General features: G+C 52.7%; 1 protein-coding gene and 1 long non-coding RNA gene across 2 annotated transcripts; one reads left to right on the plus strand and one right to left on the minus strand.

Annotated features, from left to right (window-relative positions):
• Positions 1-14,015: 14,015 nt before the first annotated feature.
• Positions 14,016-17,114, minus strand: LOC100283503 (uncharacterized). The gene is made up of 4 exons (NM_001156403.2): positions 16,386-17,114; positions 16,050-16,283; positions 15,276-15,362; positions 14,016-14,787 (listed from the first exon to the last, which is right to left on the minus strand). Exons 1-4 carry the CDS (start codon positions 16,545-16,547, stop codon positions 14,263-14,265), a joined length of 1,008 nt encoding a protein of 335 aa, NP_001149875.1. The 5' UTR covers positions 16,548-17,114; the 3' UTR covers positions 14,016-14,262.
• A 3,623-nt stretch (positions 17,115-20,737) lies between these two features.
• Positions 20,738-24,713, plus strand: LOC103643666 (uncharacterized). Its single transcript, XR_561187.3, has 4 exons — positions 20,738-21,754; positions 23,163-23,257; positions 23,389-23,607; positions 23,987-24,713. It is a non-coding gene; the product is annotated as an uncharacterized lncRNA (long non-coding RNA).
• The last annotated feature ends 565 nt before the right edge of the window (positions 24,714-25,278 follow it).

Genomic DNA, 25,278 nt, shown 5'->3' on the forward strand with positions numbered 1-25,278 from the left:
AAGACAGGGCCTCAGGCAAGCCGGAAGTATGTTCGTCGCTGGAGGGGGCCTCGGGCGAGACGGAGATCCTCCGGGGGTCGGCTGCCCTTGCCCGAGGCTAGGCTCGGGCGAGGCATGATCGAGTCCCTCGAATGGACCGATCCCTGACTTAATCGCACCCATCAGGCCTTTGCAGCTTTGTGCTGATGGGGGTTACCAGCTGAGAATTAGGAGCCTTGAGGGTACCCCTAAATATGGTCCTCGACAGTAGCCCCCGAGCCTCGAAGGGAGTGTTAACACTCGCTTGGAGGCTTTTGTCGCGCTTTTTTGCAAGGGGACCAGCCTTTCTCGGTTGCGTTTTGTTCTGGTGGGTGCGCGCGAGCGCACCCGCCGGGTGTAGCCCCCGAGGCCTCGGAGGAGTGGTTTGACTCCTCCGAGGTCTTAATGCCTCGCGTAATGCTTCAGCTGGTCTGGTTGTTCCCTCATGCGATCTAGCCGTAGCCCGGGTGCACGGTCGGGTTCCAAGTTCTCGGGCTGGTATGTTGACGCTGTCAACGGTTTGGCCGGAGCCGGGTTTGCGAGAGCAGCCCCCGAGCCTCTGCACAGGGCGAGAGGACGATCAGGGACAGACTCGACTTTTTTACATACGCCCCTGTGTCGCCTTTCCGCAAGGAGGAGGGGGGAAAGCACCATGTTGCCCTCGGTGGGCGCCGAACATGGTGTCTCCGGTGAGCTGCTGGCGGGTAATCCGAGCGGACGTCCGTGCCCCATTTGCGAGGGGTCGGCTAGAGGCCCAGAGGCGCGCCCAAAAGTACCTGCGGGTGATCTGCCGGACCCGGTCCCCTGTCGACGGGGTCCGAGGGCTCGATGCCTCCCTCTGATGGGATTCCGTTACAAGATCGTTCCCGATGGTCTCGGAAATGTCCTAGGGTACCTCGGGAGCACAACCCGAGCCTTGGTTATGTATCGAACGTACCCATGGTCATCCCTCGCTCTGTGTCTGAGGCGGCTGTGAACCCTTCGAGGGCCAGCCTTCGAACCCCTGATCAGTAGTGGGCGCGGAGCCCGAGTAGCCTGAGGCGGTCGTTGAACCCTTCCGAGGGGCCGGCCTTCGAACCTCTGACCAGTAGTGGGTGTGGAGCCCACGCGCTCTGAGGCGGCTGTTGAACCCCTCCGAGGGGCCAGCCTTCGAACCTCTGATCAGTAGGGGGGCTCGGAGCCTGGTTCCTTCACAGAGAAGGATCCTTTTCGGGATATCCCCCTTTCCCGGTCCCTGTTGTAAGAGAGGAAAAAAGGAAAAAAGGAAAAGGATTTGAAATCGAATGACGTGGCGTACCTTTTTTGACGCGGTCATTACGGCGAAGGCGAAGCGCCGCTCGCTTCCCCTGCCAGAGGCGCCACCTTTCCCGGCGCGGAGTTAATGCGACGGGGCGTGCGGTTCGCGGGGCGGCCGTTGCGCGTGCGCGAGCCGTTCGAGGAACGGAACGCGGGCGCGTCGTCTTCACGCCGTGAGAGAGGGTTCTCTCGCTGCCCCCGGATGGGACGTAAGCCTGGCTGACGACGTGACCGCTGCTCCTGCCCGCCTGCCACCTCCATTACTGCCGGCCCATTTTTGGCCGCATTGACCGTCGCGCCAGGCTGGCGCTGCTGGGTCGTGCGTAGGGTTGCCTCGAGTCGCGGTACTGGTTCCGCAGTCGAGGAGGCGTGGCAGTGGCGCGGGTAGCGGTGCAGTTGCTCGCACACAGCATCCGACGCACCGGTTGCATGATGCGTGGGCCTGGGCCTCCATGCTGGGCGTGTTGGAAGTCGGAGAAGTGCGCCCACTTGGCGCGGTTGCATGTCGCCTGCATGGCTACCCGCCCTTTCGCCCGCTGGTCTGGGCAAAAGTGGAGGGCCACTTGTAACCGCTGGGCGGTTGCATGCACCGTGCGCGGCGGTTTGGCTTCTTCTGCTTTGGGCCGGCTTGCATGACGTGTGGGACCCAGCCCCCGCGCCGTAGGGGGAGGACCTTGGAGCGTGTTGGAGAAGACTCAGCCCACGACGGCTGGGGACACAAGTAGGGAGAGTCGCCTTTAAAAGGAGGGTGACCCCCTTGAAAGGCGACCATGTCTTCGCGCTCCCTTATGCATCGTGTCTTTCCACCTTCCAAGCCCCCGGATGGGGGATACCCGCAGTCTTTCCGCCTTGTCGTTGGAGGAACGCAACTCCGTGGGAGTTGGTACCTTTTAGCCATCGTTCGGCTTCAAGGATTTTCATCACGCAGCCCGGTTGCACCCCTCCGCCGGCGGTCACCCAAGATGGTGACCTCCAGTTCGATGGCGGGGGAAAGCAAGCCGGGCCGCGGCCTCTGCCCCTCCCTCAGCCTCAAGGATTTTCATCACCAGGGCTGGGGAGGGGAGTGTGCCGAGTTGGGGTCAGGCCCTGCGTGGGCGGTGGCCCGCTCCTTCCCTCAGTGATCGGGGGGAAGGGCGGTTGCCGTTCGTGGCGCTGGCAGCTGCCGCGTGCTTGGCTCTCGGACCCGAGTGGCTTCGGAGCCGCTCTCGGCGTCGGCTCCCGCCACGGCAGCTGGAAGAGGTTCTTCCGCCGACGAGATAGCCGGGGCCGCCCACGGACCGACCTCCAACTCTACGGCCTTCTGCCCGTCCTTGCCTCACGAGTTTGGGCATGGGCGGGGGCCTCCTGGCAGCAGCATCCGCCCTGAGGTCATCGCTGCCGCTGTTTGGCCCCCCGGAGCAGAAGTCGTCGTCGTCGCCGCTGCTGGAGCGGGTGACGGCACGCCGTTCGTCGGTCTTCTGTTGCTCCGCAGGCCCCCCCATCGAGTGGGGTTGTTCGTACCTGCGGAGGTGGAACCGGAGTTCCGTTTGTAATGGCACTTTGAATGCCAGTGTTTTTCCTCATTTTCGAGCACTAAGACTCGTCTGTTGGTTGTCTGAACCGCTTCACCAAGCGTGAGTCGCCCCGTGTAAAGGTGACGAGTGAGGTATCCATATCCCGGAGGCGTAGGAGTCCCTCGGCTCGGTCAGCCTTGTTGTCCGAGGCTTCTCTTGCTTAGTTAAAGGAACCCCTCGGCCGCTCTTCGATGAGCCGAGGCCAGGGGTAGCGGTGTCAGCATGGACAGAGGCAGAGTTGGCTCGAAAAGAAGACTTGGTCGGCCGGAGCCTGGACGGGTCGTCCGTTAGCGGGACCGACGCCGGAGTTGATCTTCCGAGGCCTCGGGCCGGGCTGATGTCTTCGGGGGACAGCTGGCCGAGGCCTCGGGGTGACCAGCCGAGCCGCCTGCTCGGGTCGGATTCTCGGAGAAGACCGTGGCAGCGATGGCCCGGGCGTGGTGATGACGTCGTCCTTCAGAGTGGAGAGCCTCGGACCGTGTCACCGTCCGAGGCTAGGTCGGACCTCGCCGAAGGTGTTGTCGACGCCGAGGGTGCTGCGGCTCCCTTCAACTGTCCAGATCCGAGCCTGCAGGATCGGATTACCCTGTAGTGTGTGTTTTCTGCGGCCGCCGAGGCCAAAACACACCCTCGCCGTGTTGTAAAGCTGCGTTTCTTTTCCTCCTGTTTCGAGTATCTGGACCTTTTCGTCGGTAACAGAATTTGTCTGTGTGAGCGAGAGTTGCTTCTCGCAGAAGGTGATGAGTGAGGTATCTGTATCCTGGAGGCGTAGGAGTCCCTCGGCTCGGTCGGCCTTGCCGCTTACGCGCACTCTTACCCGTCCATAGGGTTCTGTCACCGACGCAGTCGAGAAGGCTCGAAGAATCGCTTCGGCAGAGGAGCTTTCGAACGTGAAGACTTGTTCGGTCCGCGGAATCACTTATCCGAACGTGAGTTACTTATCGCAGAAGGTGATGAGTGAGGTATCTGTATCCCGGAGGCGTAGGAGTCCCTCGGCTCGGTCAGCCTTGGCTACTTACGTGTACTCCGTCGTTTTTAGGATCCACTTTCGAAGTAGTCGGAAAGCACGAAAGACATTCTGGCAGAAAAGATCTTTTTTTCGAGGAAAATTTCGACGCAGAGGGGGTTCCCCCCTTTTAGCCCCCGAGGGAGGGTCGGGCTTTGCCGAGGCAAGGCTGACCCTTCCTTGATGACTAAACTTTGCGTGGGAGCGAGGTATATGAACAACTTGAAAGCATCTTAAGGGTAGAAGCGACGTAGCTGTTGGATATTCCAAGCGTTGTTGTAGACCTCGCCTTGACTGTTGGCCAGCTTGTACGTTCCGGGCTTCAGAACTTTGGTGATAACGAACGGCCCCTCCCAGGGGGGCGTGAGCTTGTGCCGCCCTCGGGCGTCTTGTCGCAGCCGAAGCACCAGGTCGCCCACCTGGAGGTCTCGGGACCGGACCCCTCGGGCGTGGTAGCGTCGCATGGACTGCTGGTACCGCGCCGAGTGTAGTAAGGCCTTGTCCCGAGCCTCTTCCAGCTGGTCCAGCGAGTCTTCTCGATCAGCTTGGTTGCTTTGGTCGGCGTAGGCCTTCGTCCTCGGGGAACCGTATTCTAAGTCTGTGGGCAATATGGCCTCGGCCCCATAGACTAGAAAGAACGGCGTGAAGCCCGTGGCTCGGCTCGGCGTTGTCCTCAGGCTCCAGACCACCGAGGGGAGTTCCTTCATCCATCGCTTGCCGAACTTGTTGAGGTCATTGTAGATCCGAGGCTTGAGTCCTTGTAGAATCATGCCGTTGGCATGCTCTACTTGCCCATTCGTCATGGGGTGAGCCACGACGACCCAGTCCACCCGGATGTGGTGATCCTCGCAGAAGTCCAGGAACTTTCTGCCGGTGAACTGGGTGCCGTTGTCGGTGATGATGGAGTTCGGGACCCCGAAACGATGGATGATGTTGGTGAAGAACGCCACCGCCTGCTCGGACCTGATGCTGTTTAGGGGTCGGACCTCGATCCACTTGGAGAATTTGTCGACGGCGACCAACAGGTGTGTGTAGCCCCCGGGTGCCTTCTGCAAGGGGCCGACGAGGTCCAGACCCCACACGGCAAAAGGCCAGGTGATGGGTATGGTCTGCAGAGCCTGAGCAGGCAGGTGGGTCTGCCTTGCGTAGAACTGACACCCTTCGCAGGTGCGGACAATTCTAGTGGCGTCGGCCACCGCCGTCGGCCAGTAGAAGCCTTGCCGGAAAGCGTTTCCGACAAGGGCTCGAGGTGCTGCGTGATGGCCGCAAGCCCCCGAGTGTATCTCTCGTAGGAGCTCCTGACCTTCGGCGATGGAGATGCATCGCTGGAGGATACCTGAGGGGCTGCGGTGGTAGAGCTCCTTCCCATCTCCCAGCAAGACGAACGACTTGGCGCGCCGCGCCAACCGCCGAGCTTCAGCTCGATCGAGGGGTAGCTCTCCTTGGTGGAGATATTGCAGGTACGGGGTCTGCTAGTTTTGATCAGGCGTGACCCCGCTTCGCTCCCCCTTGACATGCAGTGTCTCGCCCTCTGGGGCCGAGGGTACCTCGGGCTGAACCGAGGGTGCCTCGGGCCGAGCCAAGGGTGCCTCGGACTGAGCCGAGGGTACCTCGGGCTGGGGCGTGTCGTCGATCTTGACGGAGGGTTGATGCAGGTCTCGGGAGAAGACGTCGGGGGGAACCGTTGTTCGCCCCGAGGCTATTTTAGCCAGCTCGTCCGCAGTCTCGTTGTAGCGCCGGGCGATGTGGTTGAGCTCGAGCCCGTAGAACTTGTCTTCCAGGCGCCGAACCTCATCGCAGTAGGCCTCCATCTTCAGGTCACGGCAGTGGGAGTTCTTCATGACTTGGTCGATGACGAGCTGCGAGTCACCGCGAGCGTCGAGACGTCGGACCCTTAGCTCGATGGCGATCCGCAACCCGTTGACCAGAGCCTCGTACTCAGCCACATTGTTGGACGCCGGGAAATGGAGGCGTAGCACGTAGCGTAGGTGCTTCCCGAGGGGCGAGATGAAGAGTAGGCCTGCGCCGGCTCCTGTCTTCATCAGCGACCCGTTGAAGAACATGGTCCGGAGCTCCGGTTGAATCGGAGCCGTTGGGAGCTGGGTGTCGACCCATTCAGCCACGAAGTCCGCCAAGACCTGGGACTTGATGGCCTTCCGAGGGGCGAACGAGATTGTTTCGCCCATAATTTCCACCGCCCACTTTGCAATTCTACCCGAGGCCTCTCGGCACTGGATGATCTCCCCCAGGGGGAAGGATGACACCACAGTTACCGGATGAGACTCGAAGTAGTGTTGTAGCTTCCGCCGCGTCAGGATCACCGTGTATAGCAGCTTCTGAACTTGTGGGTAGCGGATCTTGGTTTCGGACAGTACCTCGCTGACGAAGTAGACTGGCCTTTGAACGGGCAATGCATGCCCCTCTTCTTGCCTCTCGACCACAATCGCGGCGCTAACCACCTGAGTGGTCGCGGCGACGTAGATCAAGAGGGCTTCTCCGGCAGCTGGGGGCACCAAGATAGGCGCATTCGTGAGGAGCGCCTTCAGGTTCCTGAGGGCTTCCTCGGCCTTAGGGGTCCAAGTGAAGCACTCGACCTTCCTTAAGAGGCGGTACAGAGGCAGACCTCTTTCGCCGAGGCGTGAGATGAAGCGGCTCAGTGCCGCTAGACATCCCATGACCCTCTGTACGCCCTTCAAGTCCTTGATGGGCCCCGTGCTGGTGATGGCTGCGATCTTCTCCGGGTTGGCTTCGATGCCCCGCTCGGAGACGATGAATCCCAAGAGCATGCCCCGGGGTACCCCGAAGACGCACTTTTCGGGATTGAGCTTCACGCCTTTCGCCTTGAGACATCGGAATGTTACTTCAAGGTCGGAAAGGAGGTCGGAGGCTTTCCCCGTCTTGACTATGATGTCATCGACGTAGGCCTCGACCGTCCGGCCAATGTGTTCGCCGAACACATGGTTCATGCACCGCTGGTACGTCGCGCCCGCATTCCTCAAGCCGGACGGCATGGTGACATAGCAGTACATGCCGAAGGGTGTGATGAAAGAAGTCGCGAGCTGGTCGGACTCTTTCATCCTGATTTGGTGATACCCTGAGTAGGCATCGAGGAAAGACAGGGTTTCGCACCCAGCTGTGGAATCCACGATTTGATCGATGCGAGGCAGAGGGTAGGGAACCTTCGGACATGCTTTGTTTAGACCAGTGTAGTCTACACACATCCGCCATTTCCCTCCTTTCTTTCTCACAAGCACAGGGTTGGCAAGCCATTCGGGATGGAATACCTCTTTGATGAACCCTGCCGCCATTAGCTTGTGGATCTCCTCACCTATGGCTCTGCGCTTTTCCTCGTCGAATCGGCGCAGAGGCTGCTTGACGGGTCGGGCTCCGGCTCGGATATCCAGCGAGTGCTCGGCGACATCCCTCGGTATGTCGGGCATGTCCGAGGGACTCCACGTGAAGACGTCGGCGTTCGCGCGGAGAAAGTCGACGAGCACTGCTTCCTATTTGGGATCGAGCTCGGAGCCGATCCGGACTTGCTTGGAGGCGTCGCTGCTGGGGTCGAGGGGGACAGACTTAACCGTCTCCGCTGGCTCGAAGTTGTTGGCATGACGCTTCACGTCTGGCACCTCCTTAGAGAGGCTCTCCAGGTCGGCGATGAGGGCCTCGGACTCGGCGTACTCCACGCACTCCACGTCGCATTCGAACACGTGTTTGTACGTGGGGCCGACGGTGATGACCCCGTTGGGGCCTGGCATCTTAAGCTTGAGGTAGGTGTAGTTGGGGACGGCCATGAACTTCGCGTAGCATGGCCTTCCTAGTACCGCGTGGTAGGTTCCTCGGAACCTGACCACCTCGAACGTCAGGGTCTCCCTTCGGAAGTTGGAGGGTGTTCCGAAGCAGACGAGAAGGTCGAGTTGTCCGAGGGGCTGGACGCGCTTCCCGGGGATGATCCCATGGAAAGGCGCAACACCTGCCCGGACCGAGGACAGATTGACACGCAGGAGCCCGAGGGTCTCGGCGTAGATGATGTTGAGGCTGCTGCCTCCGTCCATGAGGACCTTGGTGAGCCTGACGTCGCCGACGACGGGGTCGACAACGAGCGGGTATTTTCCCGGGCTCGGCACGTGGTCGGGGTGGTCGGCTTGGTCGAAGGTGATGGGCTTGTCGGAACAATCTAGGTAGACTGGCGCCGCCACCTTCACCGAACAGACCTCCCGACGCTCTTGCTTGCGGTGCCGAGCCGAGGCGTTCGCCGCTTGCCCACCGTAGATCATGAAGCAGTCGCGGGCCTCGGGGAACTCTCCTGCCTGGTGATCTTCCTTCTTGTCGTCGTCGTGAGCCCTGCCACCCTCCGCGGGTGGCCCGGCCCTGTGGAAGTGGCGCCGAAGCATGGCGCACTCCTCAAGGGTGTGCTTGACGGGCCCCTGGTGATAGGGGCACGGCTCCTTGAGCATCTTGTCAAAGAGGTTGGCACCTTCGGGGGGTTTCCGAGGGTTCTTGTACTCGGTGGCGGCGACAAGGTCCGCGTCGGCGACGTCGCGTTTCGCTTGCGACTTCTTCTTGCCCTTCTTCTTGGTGCCGCGCTAAGTTGACGCCTCGGGGGCATCTTCCGGTGGGCGGCCCTGGAACTTGGTGGTGATGTCCATCAGCTCGCTCGTCCTGGTGGAGGTCTTGTGACCCAGCTTGCTCACCAGGTCGCGGCAGGTGGTGCCGGCGAGGAACGCGCCGATGACATCCGAGTCGGTGATGTTGGGCTGCTTGGTGCGCTGCTTTGAGAATCGCCGGATGTAGTCCCGGAGAGACTCTCCCGGCTGCTGTCGGCAGCTTCGGAGGTCCCAGGAATTCCCAGGGCGCACGTACGTGCCCTGGAAATTGTCGGCGAAGGCTTGGACCAGGTCGTCCCAGTTGGAGATCTGCCCCGAAGGTAGGTGCTCCAACCAGGCGCGAGCGGTGTCAGAGAGGAACAGGGGGAGGTTGCGGATGATGAGGTTGTCATCGTCCGTTCCACCCAGTTAGCAAGCCAGCCGGTAGTCCGTGACCCACAGCTCCGGTCTCGTCTCCCCCCGAGTACTTTGTGATAGTAGTCGGGGGTCGGAACCGGGTCGGGAACGGCGCCCGTCGTATGGCCCGGCTAAAGGCCTGCGGACCGGGTGGTTCGGGCGAGGGACTCTGATCCTCCCCGCTGTCGTAGCGTCCTCCACGCTTGGGGTGGTAGCCTCGGCGCACCCTCTCGTCGAGGTGGGCCCGACGGTCGCGATGATGGTGCTCGTTGCCGAGGCGACCCGGGGCCGCAGGCGCTGTGTTGCGCGTGCGCCCGGTGTGGACCGAGGCTTCCCGCATGAATCGGGAAGTCGCGGCATGATGTTCCGAGGGGTACCCCTGCCTTCGGGAGGCGGAGCTCTTGGCCCGTCGGACCGCGGCGCCCTCCAGGAGATTCTTGAGCTCTCCCTGGATTCGCCGCCCCTCGGTGGTTGATGGCTCTGGCATCGCACGGAGAAGCATTGCTGCTGCAGCCAGGTTCTGGCCGACCCCACTGGAAGCGGGTGGCGGCCTCATCCTGACATCATCGGCAATGCGGTGCTGGAAGCCCTGGGGTAGATGACGCATTTCTCCGGCCGGAGGTTGGCCCGCCCATTCCTGCCCGACGTCCCGGCGGATCGGCTCAAGCGCTCCTGCTCCCTCGTCGAGCCTGGCCTGCACCCCGCGGATTTGCTCGAGCTGTGGGTCATGGCCCCCCGCCTGAACGGGGACCACAGCTAGCTCCCGTAGGATGTCAACGCGAGGCACCGGCCTAGGGAGATCACTGTCCTCCGGCATACCGAGATGGTTGCCTTCAGAGGGACCCCCTAGATCGACGTGGAAACATTCGCGGCTTGGGCCGCAGTCCTCGTCGCTGAGGCTGCGGCTACCGTCGGAACAGTCGGAAAGGCAGTAGTCGCATGCGGTCATGAAGTCCCGCATGGCACTGGGGTCGCCAAGTCCAGAGAAATCCCAACAGAAGTCGGGCTCGTCATCTTCCTCGGACCCCGAGGGCCCATAGGTCGAGACGTCCGTCAGCCGGTCCCAGGGTGACCACACACGAAACCCCAGAGGGTTTGGACTCGCCTCTACGAGAGCGTCCGCCAAAGCGAAGCCGCTTGGCGGGTCGAGGCTGAATCCGAAAGGCGTGAGATGGGAATCGGTCGGTACCTCTTGGTCGACGGGCGGTGATGAAGTCACGTCGGGGACTGACTGCACCGTCGTCTCAGGTACGAGGGTGACGTCCAGCAAGCCTTTCGCGAGCGTGCTGGCGTCGTCCGTTTGCTTGGAATTGGCGTGTCGCGGGGAGACGACGCTCGTCTTCGTCTCAAATGCGAGGTCGATGCCCGACGCGCCCCCCGTTGGGGCGCTGGCGCCGTCGACTCGCTCGACAGCCGACGAGGCGCTGCCTCCTGCTTGGCCTTGGTTGCCCCGCCTCCTCCTCCATCGGCGGGGGAGAGGACGGGGTGAGCTCGAATGTTGTTCTTCCACCACGCGGGGAAGACGTCGTCGATTCCCCCGCCGGCGGGCGGGCTGTCGGCCGCCATTGTCGCTGTCGCACGGCTGGGGGAAGGAGTATCATGTCGTAGCTGCCGTCGAGGGACATGAACTCAAGACTCCCGAAACGGAGCACCGTCCCGGGCTGGAGAGGTTGCTGGAGACTGCCCATCTGGAGCTTGACAGGAAGCTGTTCGTCAACACGCAGCAGGCCCCTACCTGGCGCGCCAACTGTCGGCGTTTCGAGACCGGGGGGTCCCTGGGCCGACGAGTGAAATGTCGCCGCGTGCCCCAGCCCAGATAGGTCGGCGCAAGGCCGAGCGCGAAGGGGGGAAGTGAGGTGGCCGGAGATGGGCGTGAGAGAGGTGGAAATCCCGTGGCCTTCGTGTTCGTCCCGTGCCCAGGTCGGGTGCGCTTGCAGTAGGGGGTTACAAGCGTCCACGCGGGAGAGGGAGCGAGCGGCCTCACGCGAGCACCTGTCTCGTCCTCGTCCCCGCGCGGCAACCCTCTGTAAGAGGGCCCTGGTCCTTCCTTTTATAGGCGTAAGGAGAGGATCCAGGTGTACAATGGAGGGTGTAGCAGAGTGCTACGTGTCTAGCGGAGGAGAGCTAGCGCCCTAAGTACACGCCGTCGTGGCAGCCGGAGAGGTCTTGGCACCCGGTTCGTGTGATGTCGTGGCCGTCGGAGGAGCGCTGGAGCCTGGCGGAAGGACAACTGTCGGGGCTGTCGAGTCCTTGCTGACGTCCTCTTGCTTCCGTAAGGGGGCGGAGAGCTGCCGTCGTCAGGGGGCGTGCGGGGCGCCATCATTGCCTATCTGGCGGAGCGAGCCAGATGGGACACCGGTCTTGTTCCCTGTAGCCTGAGTCAGCTTGGGGTAGGGTAATGATGGCGCCTCCTGTCGACGTGGTCGGTCTACGCCCTAGGTTGGGCGATGTGGAGGCTCCTCCGAGGTCGAGGTCGAGGTCGAGTCTGTCTTCCGCGGCCGTGGTCGAGTCCGAACCCCTGGGTTGGGCGAGGCGGAGACCGTCGGCTGAGGTCAGGGCTGAGTCCGAGCCCTGGGGTCGGGCGAAGCGAAGTTCGTCGTCTTCTGGGGCTGAGCCCAAGTCCGAGCCCTGGGTCGGGCGGAGCGGAGTTCGCCGTCTTCAGGGGCTTAGCCCGAGTCCGAGCCCTGGGTCGGGCTGAGCGGTGTTCGCCGTCTTCAGGGGCTTAGCCCGAGTCCGAGCCCTGGGTTGGGCGGAGCGGTGTTCGCCGTCTTCCGGGGCTTAGCCCGAGTCCGAGCCCTGGGTCGGGCGGAGCGGAGTTCGCCGTCTTCCTATGGTGCCTGAGGTCGGGCCTAACTGCCTGTCAGCCTCACTCTGTCAAATAGCACTGCAGTCGGTGCGGCGCAGGCGGCGCTGTCCTTCTGTCAGGTTGGTCAGTGGAGCGGCGAAGTGACTGCGGTCACTTCGGCTCTGTCGACTGAAGGGCGCGCGTCAGGATAAAGGTGTCAGGCCACCTTTGCATTAAATGCTCCTGCGATTTGGTCGATCGGCGCGGCGATTTGGTCAGGGTTGCTTCTTGGCGAAGACAGGGCCTCGAGCAAGCCGGAAGTATGTTCGTCGCTGGAGGGGGGCCTCGGGCGAGACGGAGATCCTCCAGGGGTCGGCTGCCCTTGCCCGAGGCTAGGCTCGGGCGAGGCGTGATCGAGTCCCTAGAATGGACCGATCCCTGACTTAATCGCACCCATCAGGCCTTTGCAGCTTTGTGCTGATGGGGGTTACCAGCTGAGAATTAGGAGCCTTGAGGGTACCCCTAATTATGGTCCCCGACAAAACCTGAAGCTTGTTTGAAGGCTAAGAATAAAAGCTTTAAATTACCTACTCTAGCCACATTATGATCAAGGAAGATAATAGTGTCATCCGTATATTGTAGGATGGATAACCCACCATCCACTAGATGTGGACTAAGACCTTCCAATTGACCCTCTTCCTTTGCCCTATTCACTAAAACAGCAAGCATGTCCATTACTATGTTAAAAACAATAGGAGACAGAGGGTCCCCTTGCCTAAGCTCCTTATAAGTTTGAAAATTCATTCATATTTCATCAGTCACTTTAATACCCACATGCCCTCCCAACATGACTGATGTAACCCAAGAACACCATTATGTTGAAAAACCTTTCATACGCAAGGTTTGTTGCACAAAAGGCCATTTTATCTTATCATATGCCTTCTCAAAACCTAATTTCAAAATAATCCCATCATCATTTTTATGCAATTCGTGTATTGTCTCATGAAGGACTACTACCCCTTTTATTATACTCTTGCCTGGAATAAAAGTCGTTTATGTAGGTCCAATAAGCTTCTTAGCTATCCCTATCAACCGATTTGTAAGAACCTTTATAAATTTTTTAAAACTCACATTCAGCAGACAAATAGGCCTATATTGCTAGATCGTTGAAGCATCTTTATACTTAGGCAAAAGGATAATAGTACCAAAGTTAAGACTATATATGAGAAGCTCTCTGTCCTATGAAAGCCAACAAATAAAGCCAACATATAAGCTTTTACTACATCCTAAAAGACCTGATAGAATTCTACTAGGGAACCATCTGGTCCCGAGGCCTTATTATGTTCCATGTGGAATATCACATATCTAATTTCCTGTTCAGAAAACTCAGAGGTAAGGTAGGAATTATCTTTGTCAGACACCTGAGGTATATCATGATTCAAAGAAGAATCCAACGTTACATCAGAAGTTTTAGGTGGTCCAAAAAGACCTCTATAATAAAAGGTAATATGCTTCTTAAGAGCAGCATCGCCTTGTATTAACTTGTCTCCATGTTTTAACCGAAAAATCCTAGACTCCCTATGTTTTCCAATATCTACTAGATGAAAATATTTAGTATTAGAGTCCCCCTTAGCAAGTTTTTCGATTTGGCTCTTTGATACCACTTTAATTCCTCTTCCCTAAGCAACTCAACCATTCTATTATGCAAGTAATGTTTTAAATCAAGCTTTTAAACTGATAAAAATTTTTTTAATTAATGTATAACATGGTAACACCTATACACACTCATGTATTTACTCATTCATATATTTAAACCTTGTGAGTGTATTTTTACCATGACTCTAGAGAAAACCAATTTGTAGAATATATAAAAATATGCAATAATTTTTGAATAATTGTTTAGTCATATTTATGAAGTTGGGTTGTCTCTTTAAAGTGGATGAAAGTGGATGAAGGCGATATAAAGACTACCGTCTTCTATAAAAAGCAACAACTAAAAACATAAATAGTATAAAAAGCTAGACATGTAAGATAGTAAGCTTCTTTTTTGCCTATTTTTTCAATCACCAATATTGTATCTAAACTATTTATATTGTAATTTTTTATAGTTTCCAGTCTAATATTTAAATTTTAAACCTATTGTGTTACTTAATGCATTTGTGCCAAATTTAACAATAAATAAATAATAAAAAATTATGTGATATACCGTTGACTAAGGCTTTGTTTGGAATTCTAGCTATTAGGTGCTCTAGAAAATCATAAAGATCAACATTTAGATAAATCATTTTTATTTTTTAAATAAAATACATATTTACAACTATTTAACTTTATATTATATACTATAACTCCACGCATTCCCAACACTCCTTAGGACTTTATTTAAGAAAACAAAAGGTATTACAAAAGCATACTGAACGCCCAACAATGTTTCACTTCTCCCATCGATCTCTTAACAATACCCGAAACCGAATCAATTTTTCCAAACACACGCAGCTGAAGCACGGTGAAATTACCGGATCGAGAACAAGTTGTCTATCGGACAGGTGGCAATAATGGGACGCGAACGATAGAATACGCCACACGGGGATGAAATGCCTAGAGCTAGAGCGCGACGCTGACAGTCTCTCCGTCCGCGCCCGTGCCTGCGTCGGCGGCGTCCGTCCAGATGCCGACTTCGGTGTGGCCGGCCTCGGTGGCGCACGCCCTGAACATGGCGGTGGTGTTGTGCGCCATACAGACCTCCCCCTGGCGCGACACGGCCACCAGCCCCACGGCGCCGCGGGCCGCCCCCGCCACGACGCGCGCCGCGGCGTCGCGCAGCGGGAGCGCGTCCCCGCGCTCCATCAGCGCCGCGACGTCGCGCGCCACCGTGCGGCGGATGATCTCCTCGCCCTTGCCCGTGGCGGACACCGCGCACAGCGCGTTGGCGTACGTTCCGGCGCCCACCAGAGGCGTGTCGCCGATCCTGCCGGGCATCTTGTTCACCAGCCCGCCCGTGGACGTCGCCGTCGCGAGGTTGCCCGCCGCGTCCACGGCCACGCACCCTACCGTGCCCGTCTGGCAGTTGTCGTCCACCACGGCCTGGGCCTTTTGGCTTTGGCCTGCTGCTGGCTGGGTGTAGTCGATCTGACAAGCAAGAAAAGAAAATTCCAGCTGCATAAAACCAATCCTTGAATTGTGAACCAACGACCAAACCATAGCGAGGGTCACATATATCTCCATCTTATACAGATTCTTGAGGACGAACTATGCCAGGCAGTAACAGTAATCTATCCAGAAACACGGCAAAAGCTATGAGTTAGTAGAACGACTTATAATTTAGAACTGATAGGGTATACAGTGGTAAGTGGCAACATAAAAACTGAATCTGCATATACTTGCCTATCTTGTTGCAAACACAAATGCATGGGTTATTGTTTTGTCCGTTATTTGCAGACAGTCGAGTTCACTGTTCAAGACTTAGGGGGTGTAGGTGTGAATCGATTATTTCTCCAACAATGAAGCTACGCGAGCCCCTTCTCGCTTGCAAAGGATTAGCAGGATACCGAATCATGCAAGATCCTAAATGTGCCACGCCAAAACTGAACAATGGAACAGAAAATCTCTGGCGTTACCTGCACCCTGTTGGCCTCTTTGGCCTGCCTCAGACGCTCGATATTGTTGTCCGTGATAAAGTGGCTTGGATCCTTAGTCTCCACCCCCTGACAAGTGACCACTAACCAATCAGATCAGAACCGTGTAATCTGTAAACGGGTTCTCTCTCTGTCTCAAAATAGTTGGCGTTCTCATTTTTCATTTTTTAAAGAGTGCAGCACTTTTAACTAAATATATAAAAAACACCAATATTTATAATATATAATTAATATTATTAGATAGATCTTTGAATCCATTTTTATAATAAGGGGGTTCAATATTTGTTGGATTATATAATCTGGACAGATTATAAATATATATATTTATTTAGATATATAAACATTGCTAATGTTTTCTACAAACCTATATATACTTAGTTTGATCCACACAAATAACGCTGTTTACTGCTCTTCAACCTTTCTTTATCAGGAATCTACTAGGTTGAGCAGCTGACGTACGGTCATTGTCTGTCCTTGGTAGGAGAGAAAGGGGGTGAACAAACATCAATATCAGACATCAGCGGAATTGGTAAATCTTATTATATGTCTAATCTTTTCTCTTCACTTTTTTAACTGTTCTTTTTTGAGTAATGCAAGAACAAGGAAAGAGACCGAAGAGAATAACAGGATTAGGCATCATGCAAGAACAAAGTACAGGGACTGAAGCAAAGAACAGGATCAGGATAAGGCATCGATTGTTATATCTGTAACTTGTATTGGAGCAGTGGAAGTGAACAGGGAGGAAGGAGTTGGGACCTGTTCCCTGGCGAAGGCCTCGGCGCCATCGAAGGCGAGGTAGATGTGCGGCGTCTTCTCCATGACGAGTCTGGCGAGGGAGACGGCGTTGGCGACGGTGGAGAGTCCGGAGACCGCGCCGCAGTGCAGGGTGGCTCCCTCCATGACGCAGGCCTCCATCTCGACGGTGCCGGCGGAGGTGAGCACGGAGCCCCGGCCGGCGTTGAAGTGCGGGCAGTCCTCCAGCTCCCTCACCTGGCCATGGATGGATGGGATCAACGATCGACCGGCGCTGCCGGCAGTGGACAGATGGACCGGAGAAGAGACGAGAGGAGGAGAGGAGAGGAGAAGGCGTACGACGAGCTCGACAACGTCGAGCGCGGTGCGGCCCTCCCGGAGCGCGGCGGTGCCGATGTCGAGGCAGCGGCGGAGTGTGGCGAGGCGCGGCTCCCTGCTCTCGGGCGGCAGCGTGCGCGGCACGTCCCCGGCGCCGCCGTGCAGAGCCAGCGCCCACCCCATGGATCGGCAGCGGGCGAACGGTGACGACGGAGAACGGCACGGGCGGGCGCGCACCCCGTTGCAGTGTTGTCTGCTCTCCCAGCGGCCCACTCACTCCCGAGGTCTCTTCGCCGTGATGGATATGGGTTGCCACCGCTCCCCGTGAGTGCCGCGCTGATATAGGCCCACTCACGTCGCAGCCACCAGGCGAACCGCGGCCCGCGGTGCGCGACTGGGGAAGAGACAAACGAATCAGCGACGGAGTCCGTGCGCAAGCGCAAGGTGCCACGTCAGAGCCGACACCTTGGTGGCGTCGGATGGCTGACGCGAGTGGACGAGTGCCAGCGCCCATGCCAACTGCTCCTGCAAACTCTCCTGCTCCACCTCCAACCTCCAACCAGGTCGTATCATCGTCACCGGCTCACCGCCAAGCCGGAGACCGCCAGACCTACTATCAGGATAAAGCAACCATCGCCATCAAGAAAGCGTGCTAGGATTTAATTGAAGCCCAAGCCCATACAAGCAGCTAAAACTTTTGAGCTCATGAGGGGGTGCAACTTGAAATCGCTGATCTAAGGTTTTCAAAATATTCAAACGCGGAATGAAGTCTGATATTAGAGATAGATATTTGTGTCGTCCTCTACGGCTAGCCAGCAGAGACCGGATTGACTTAACCCAACTAATCATCTCTTTAACCGAGCCCTTGATTAGGAGAATCCACACTAATCTCGGTTACAGCCTAAGAGAACACGACGCTATAAATATAGGAATAAGAGGTTGCAGGAAAAACTAACGCTGGTACTGTTGGATATTTTATGGGCCTGACTCATTTATTGAATAAACTCTATGGTGTGTAATGGTGAAGAATAACAATAGTACCATATTGGAAGTCCAAGGGTCTTTTGGCTTGACTTATATGGTGGGAATTATTCCACTTAACTTGAGAAGTCAGGAAACGGACAAGGGCTTGCCACACACGCGCGCTGCCGCCGCCGGCCGGGCGTGGCAGGCGAGCGAGCGGTGTGGTGTTAATTTTTAGCACTCACTAACCGCGTTAACCTTTCAGTTGCCTGTCTCTTCGTTAGCCGAGTGACCCTTCTCCTTCAGCTGACCGACTCATGACATGACTCGGCGAAAGCTGACCGACTCTTGGCGTAGAGGAGCACCCCTGTCACTCGGTACACGCGAGAAAAGAGAAGCGACAGGGCAGGTGCCTCCGAAGCCGGTGTCGTTCGAGACCTTGCACGGAGGATCGGCAATTAGGTTTTTGGGGAGAGTCTACGCGACTGCCCAAAACATCTCCAACATGACAAAAGAAGCTGGCCAAGGATCTGGATCATCAGAGCGCATGAGAGGGTATGATCAGTTTATTTACTTACTGTTTTGCGTTCTGGAGATTATATATGTTTCATATATTCATCTATGATGTTTCATATGTAGGAATGATTTTATCTTATCTGTTCTGTTTTATTATAATATGATAGATCTGTCTGTTTTAATTTTACAGTCATGTTGTTTATGTTTCTATCTGTTTATTTTCAATTGTTCAGTCAGTTTACATGTTTATCGTATTTATATGATTTATATAATTCATATGCTTTATGTTCTCATGATCCATATTGTTATGGATATATTTTGATGTCATGATTAATTATCTTTTATATGTCATCATTATAATATTAATTTATATCTTTTATATGTCATCATCATAATCTCTACTACTACATAAGTATGTAGTGTAGACGTCCACAACCAGTGGTGCACGGTTCTGCCACCATCCTCCCCACCGCCGCCGCTCGACCACGGTTTCCTCGCATCCCGCCCGCCCGCGGCGCTCCTTTCCATCCTCGAATCAAGCAGTCGCGGTCCTCAAATCAAGCAGTCGCGGCTTCCTTCTATGGCGCTCCTTTCCATCCTCGACCGCGGTTTCCTCGCCACTGCGCTCCGTCTCTCTCACCCTTTCCGGATCACTGCCCCCCGCCCTCTCTCTCGCTTCCTCTTCTCCCAAGATCCCATCCCCAATGTCTCTCGCTCCGCCGTGGTGGATCCCTTCCCCAAAGCCTTCTATTCCCCAGATCCATGATAGCGCTGAGGGACAACATGAGCTCGATGTGGGAGGAAGTTGGGGACGCCAACGACATCTTCGCCCCCCCTGCGGCGCCGACGCCATAGCCGACGATGATGAGGTCGCCCAGTCGCTTCTCGCCGAGTCGCTTCTCGCCGCAGTCCTCCTTGCCGTTGCTCCGCCTCAACCTTCGTGGCAACCGGTTGTCAGGCCCCACCGTGCCTCCTCCCTTTTCTGACGAGGCCGAGCAAGGCAGGGCCGCCCAGATCGAGACGCCGTCGAGGCCGAGCAGAGCTCTGCACCTCCACCTAGGCCACCCGCCTGCCAGAGTGGAGGACGAGCTCCTCCCGTGCCTTCGCCAGCTATGTGCTCCGAGCTTCGCGGCATGCGTTGGGCTTCACGGCATGCGGCAGCGCATCCACCAGCGACCCAAGTTGGCCTTCCAGGAGCTCCGGACCAGCGAGCCCGTGCGGGCCGAGCTCGACGCGATAGGCATCCCGTACAGGTGGCTCGTCGCTCGGATCGGCGTTGTGGCCACCATCGCTGGCGCCGCGGCCAGGCCCATCGTCGCGCTCCAGGCCGACATGGACGTACTTCCTGTGTAGGTATGTGCCCGTCTATTTTTGTCATGACGTCTTACACACAGAATGTTCGATGAGGCGAATCACGGGCAGTAGTTCGCATAATTTTTCCTCTCTCGAAGTTTAGCCATTCCCCATACCACTCACCATCGACTGACTTTGAAGCTGACGAGTTGGAGGCAACAGTTCCTTGCTTCTTCAACTAAGATTCTTCCTTCTGGAAGATGATACTGGTGGTGCTTGATTACGTGCAAGTCGTGGACATGAAGGTTTTGATTACTATTCCAACTGCAATTATGCAAGTTATGTTAGCCTTGTCCTAATTTAGACTACTCTACGTTGACCAAGTTTATTAAAAAATGCAGAATCGACAACATTAAACCATTAGATACACCATGGAATGATAGTGTATTTATTTGATATTTTAGATGCTAACGTATTTTTGTATAAACTTGTCAAAGCTAGAGAAATATGACTGGACAAAGCTAAAATGACTCTAGACCCACCGTTGTGTAGACCACTGTAAATAATTGGCCGAATAACCTGAAGAAATACTAATACCTGCAGTTGTGGATTCTGCTTTGTGAATGGAACCTATAAGAGATTGGATCTGCTTCCCAGTAGATCTGGTGAGAGGCACAGACAATAATTTTACAGTATGTTGGTGACGAGCCATTATTAAATGAAACAGAAACAGACATGGAAAAACAGGTTTTTCCGACCGAGGTTCATGTAAAATACCTCAAATCGGTTTGTCCACGCTGCAGATCACTTTCACCGATAGCTACTTTGTCAAGAGTGTATTTTGATTCTTTCTTCAAATTCTGAATAGATATTTTGTACTCCATCATACTTTGCTCAGCATCATCAAGTAAATCTTGGCAAGAGTTTGGTACAAAGTTGGATGCATCCGTACATGATCATGCAGTTATGGTCTCATTGGACTAACAGAAGTTCCATTTATATCATGCAAATCATTCTAATGAACCTTACATGAGTGAAAAAAGTCTCAACATGAATATAACCACATTTAGACCCTGTTTGGTTCCTTTAGTCACTAGACTAAACTTTAGTTTAGTCGCTAAATTACCCCGTTTGGCATGTCATGATGGCCTCAAATCATGAGGTAAATTACTTCTCTACTATTTGAGTTAACTGATGCTATCTATTTATTTGTTTATAACTGAACAGGTTGTTATCTATGGATCTCTCTACCCCATACTTCCACGGACACCGGCTGCTACAACTGATGCCAAGTACTACTGCATATATGCTGCTTGAGCTAGATGCTGCTGCATCACACCTGCTTCTGCTAGCTGGTACCAAACACTGCATATATGCTGCTTCATGCCTGCAGAACTGATGGTGAATTTTATGTGTCTGAACTGAATTGTATGAACTCAGGTGATGCTTTTGTGTGAATGGAATAAGTGTGCGAAACTGAGAAGAACAAATTGTGTGCATAATCGTTTGGGCTAACCGTGTGACAGTTTGTCTGCATAATACTTGTCCGAAAAACTGATTCGACTGACTAACAATTCGAAAGATTGTCTACATAACAGTTGTCTGACACACTGAGAAACTGAAAAGCATCACCTGAGTTCATTGGTTCCTTGGTTCAAGGTTTGTTGTATTGGAGCATACATTTACATAAAATTAGAATGGCAATTCCATACACAACTCACGAGCTACTTGTAGCAATTGTTCAGTTCTTAATTATATTAATATTATCCGATCATATTTCAGAGCGTTAGTTCTGCAGGCGAGGTGCTTGAGACAAGGAAAAGTAGGAAGTCAAAACCATGATGAATGTTGTCATCTTGAAACATCCCCAAGTTAAAAACATTTTGAGGGGTTAGCCTTTTTGCCTTTGTATCAATTTTTAATTGTTTCTTATTGAGACTTGTTTGGTATAACAACAACCTGGTGATGTCTTGATGAATTGAAAATTAGTTGTGCGGAGCCTGCTTGGGTAGGGTGAACAAAGTGGCTTTGTTTATGGCCCTTTCCACCCTGCTGTTGCAAGGAAACATGAACTTGATGGCAGCAATAAACCTGGGCAAAGGGAGAAGGCACATGACTGGAGAGCCTTTCTTCTTTATTTTGACCAGTCCCAGAAACAAGGTGGGTTCAGTACTTCAATCCTTTTTTGTTCATTCGGACAAAACTATAATGTTTCTACTTGAGTATAGGAAGTATGTGTATAGCATGTCTTTCTAGCTGTGGTTTTATATAATTAGGCTTAAGCTAATAGTGGCATGTGGGGATGTATTTTATTCTTTATTGGAACGTGGTGGGTTTTCTGCAGTGGTGATGTTTTCCTTTGGTTTGATAGCTACAAATTTTAATACATAATCCTTGGTGCTCTGCATGAGTTTCATTCAAGCTGAGCTGGAAGAGGAGGTAGATGTTCTATCTGAGATAGAGGAGGAAAAACTTGAATCTGAATTAGACGCAGAAGAAGGGAGTTCTGAGGTTGCAAAGCTTCGCCATGGTGTGGAGCGGTACGCACATGAGGATTCCCAATAATTGGATTTGAGAAGGAGGCCATGAAATACAAGAACTAATATCTGAATGGCAAGGTATGTTCCATCTTTGCCCAATTCTGCATTTCTCTGTGCGGCCATAACTTTGGACACTGCTGCAACTCAGGGCCACATTGACATTGTTAATCTTCTGCTAGAAATAGATGCAAGCCTTGCTAGAAATAGATGCAAGCCTTTTAGATAGTCCTATAATAAGCTGAACTACATGTTAGTTCTGAGCTAAGTTTTTCACATTAGTTCTGAGTTCAGATAGTACTGTCACAAGGATCTCTAAAAAATCTAGTTTTTATGCCATTTTTATGTTAGTATAAAGTGTATTTGTAAGATAATCTGATTGATGAAATCTGGTTGGTCAGAGCAATGTTGTTTGAGGATTCTGTGGTGCCAATTAAACTACTGAAAGAAACATTTTTATCAGATTTCAGCTCTTAACGTTATCGCAGTCATCTTATCTGAAATGTCAACATCCTGAATTCCTGATAGGAATTGTTAGGATGTCTTTTAGCCACCTGCCCACCTCATAGTTGTCTAGGACCCCACTTGCCCTGGATTTTCTTTTCCTATTTCTCAACTTCATAAGAACGAACTTGCCCCCCTGAAGGAGAATGCAGGGTATTTTTTGAATGACTGGTTTCCTTGGATATATATTTTATCCCAAAACTAAATGGACATAATAAAGTTCGTAAGAACAGTGGCTATTAGAATTCCTTCACTTATGTTTTTTGATGCTTTAATCAGTTTGGATAAGTTGAACTACATGTTGGCCATCCTTTGCTCTGCTGATCCGAATCTTTTGTGAGAATTATCATTTTTTAAGATCTATGGTTGTAGTTCCACTACTGCATTTTTTTAGATTTTTTTGTTATCAGTTTCTTACTCAACCGTTCAGCATTTTCTGTTAAGGGTGTCTTCATATGTACCGTTCTGGGCAACCGACATACATTTCTCATATTGTTAAATCTGCAAATGACTTCTAAATTACCTGAAAGCAGAAACACCCAACTATTCTTGATCAAATTTCCAAGTTGTATTTGTAATATATGTGGCTCATGCTGTTTACCATTGGTTTGCTGCAACTTGAGATTCTGTAAATAGAAATGGCTGATCGTGTTTTTCTACAGAACTATTTAGAACCCATATCTCTTATTGAATTACATTAATTTTGTGTCTGGAAGCGGTGTGTTTGCAGTCAATTGCAGACACATGATGATCATGTGCGCAGGCTAGATCTAAATGTTTTCCATGCACTCCTATTCAAGGCTAAATTTTATTTCCGTTACAACTATGTTCAATACCATCTCATTTGTTAGCATTAAGGAATGGAATTATTACAAAGAAATGCAGATCAGGGCCTGGGGAAATAAGTATTCCTCTAGGAGAAATCTTGTAGAACAAAACAACAAACTGCAAGAAAGAATTTATGTTGTTTTGTTTCTTGGTGCAGGTCCTAAGATATGGTTTCTCGCAATCATCTACTTCATTCTCGAATGCCCCCAGTGCCTACTACCATTGGTACCGGCCACTATACCGTGCAATGAGGTAAATGTAAATGTGATGTACCGGCCACTACTTCATCCTCAGATCTCAAGTCTTCCTGTGTTCTTGATCCCTTTATTCCTGTTGATTTCATCTCCGCTCACTTTCTTTCTGTTCGATTTTGGCCCCTGCAGATTGCAAGAACGGGACTGCTAAGCAAGCCTGGATCAATCTCAATCAACGGGAACAGAGACGTCGGTGACTAAATTTTTTGGGTGAAGCCATGATGCTGGAAGGGAAGTCCTACCTTGTGTCGTGCTCCCTGTTGAGCTCCTGCGAGACAGAGACGCAGTGGGTGTACCTCGCCCACGAGGTCCTCGGCGGCAAGCGCCTGGCGGTGACTATGTACTTAGGTAATTTATCTTCTCCCACTTGCCATTACTATGTCAATGTAATTTGCACTTCTCTCACTTCCACACGCGACTGCTTGGGCGAATGGAGCGAATAGGGGCTTGTGCTGCTACACAGGCATGACATAGTAATGTAGCGAATGGAGTGAATAGGGGCTTGTGCTGCTACACGCGACTGCTTGTTGTATGACAAGAAGAACAACAGGTCGATGCACTCAACTATCTTCACAACCACAGCCATCCATCGATCGTCCACAGCGACCTGAAACCAAGCAACATTCTTCTTGCAGATGACATGAGCGCCAAGATTGGCGATTTTGAACTTTGCTTGTGCTGCTACTTTATGGTGCTTATGAAAAACATATAACCTATTTGTTTTTAGGGGTGATCATGGTCAGGGATGAGTCAATTCATTGAAGACATCATGAGAATGCTATGGTGTTGCCCAGTTTCATTTAAGTCCAAGAAGCTGGTGAAGATGGAGAGTATCAATGGGACATTGGAGAAGATGGCAAACTAACCACCGAAAGTTGTGTCAACTACATCAGATTTGGAAGTCTGGGTGGGGCATGGAGATCAGAGCCAACATGTCTCTTCACCTGCCAGTTCTCATATGAAGAGTGGCTGGAGTATGAATGCAAAACGCGAGGCATTGAGTGCATCCGTGCCATGGGAAAGTAGGAGGACAAATGGCAGTTCGAGTAGTGCTGCTCGTTTAGCTGAGATTGATTGATGTGATGATGTTGCTTATGGCAGGGCACAAACCACAAATACACACAAACCAGATGAGAATGCCTACCATTTGTTTCTGTAAAAAGTTGTAGAATTCACAACACAGGGAGAAGAAAAATCACTTACATATGCCCAAACTTGGTGCCCTGCTCAATTTGCAGATCATACACAAAAGTCATGATACTGCAGAGTACGCTGAAGGCTGCGCGGTTTCTCCCCTGTTCGTGCCCATCTTTCCCCCTTGTTAATAATTTCTATTTAGAATCATTAATCTAGGACACTTGTAATGCACATGATGTTTTCCTTATGTATTAATTCCTTCACTTGTAAAGCACATGATGTTTTCCTTATATATTAATTTCTTAACTTTTAAAGCACATGATGAAGGCTGGTTGTCGTGTAAATTCTCTTAAACTTTGGTAAGCTTACGTGCTTTTGCTATGGATCTTTTGAATCAATTACAAGGTGATTCATTTAAAAATCGTAGTAACACATTGATGGTTGTAATGTAGTGGTGAAACAACTAGATTAAAATAACAAAATTTATGTATGGATATGATCACAAATATATTAAGAAACCTTTTCTCATAACAGTAACGTGGTATTATGTGTTTCCGTTGCAATGTACGGGCACTCACCTAGTATTAATTTATGGAATTAAAATGATACGGAAAATGCCTATAACTCTAACAATCTAAAAACCTAACGTTAGGCATTTTTCTGTCAGAGGTTTTGCTGCTGTGCTAAAGCCTGATCCTTTTAATGGTAAAAACTTCTTGATATGGAAAGCTAAGATGGAATTATGGCTAACTGCAATGTCTTGTTTTCATGCCGCTGAGGGCAAGCCTGCCAACTTACCTCCTGAGGATGAGGCTAAGTTTAAGGCTGAAGACAACCTCTTTCGAGGAGCAGTAATTAGCGCATTAGATACAAAGTTCCAGA

Source organism: Zea mays, chromosome 1 (assembly GCF_902167145.1).
Source record: "Zea mays cultivar B73 chromosome 1, Zm-B73-REFERENCE-NAM-5.0, whole genome shotgun sequence".
In the NCBI taxonomy this organism is placed as follows: Eukaryota; Viridiplantae; Streptophyta; class Magnoliopsida; order Poales; family Poaceae; genus Zea; species Zea mays.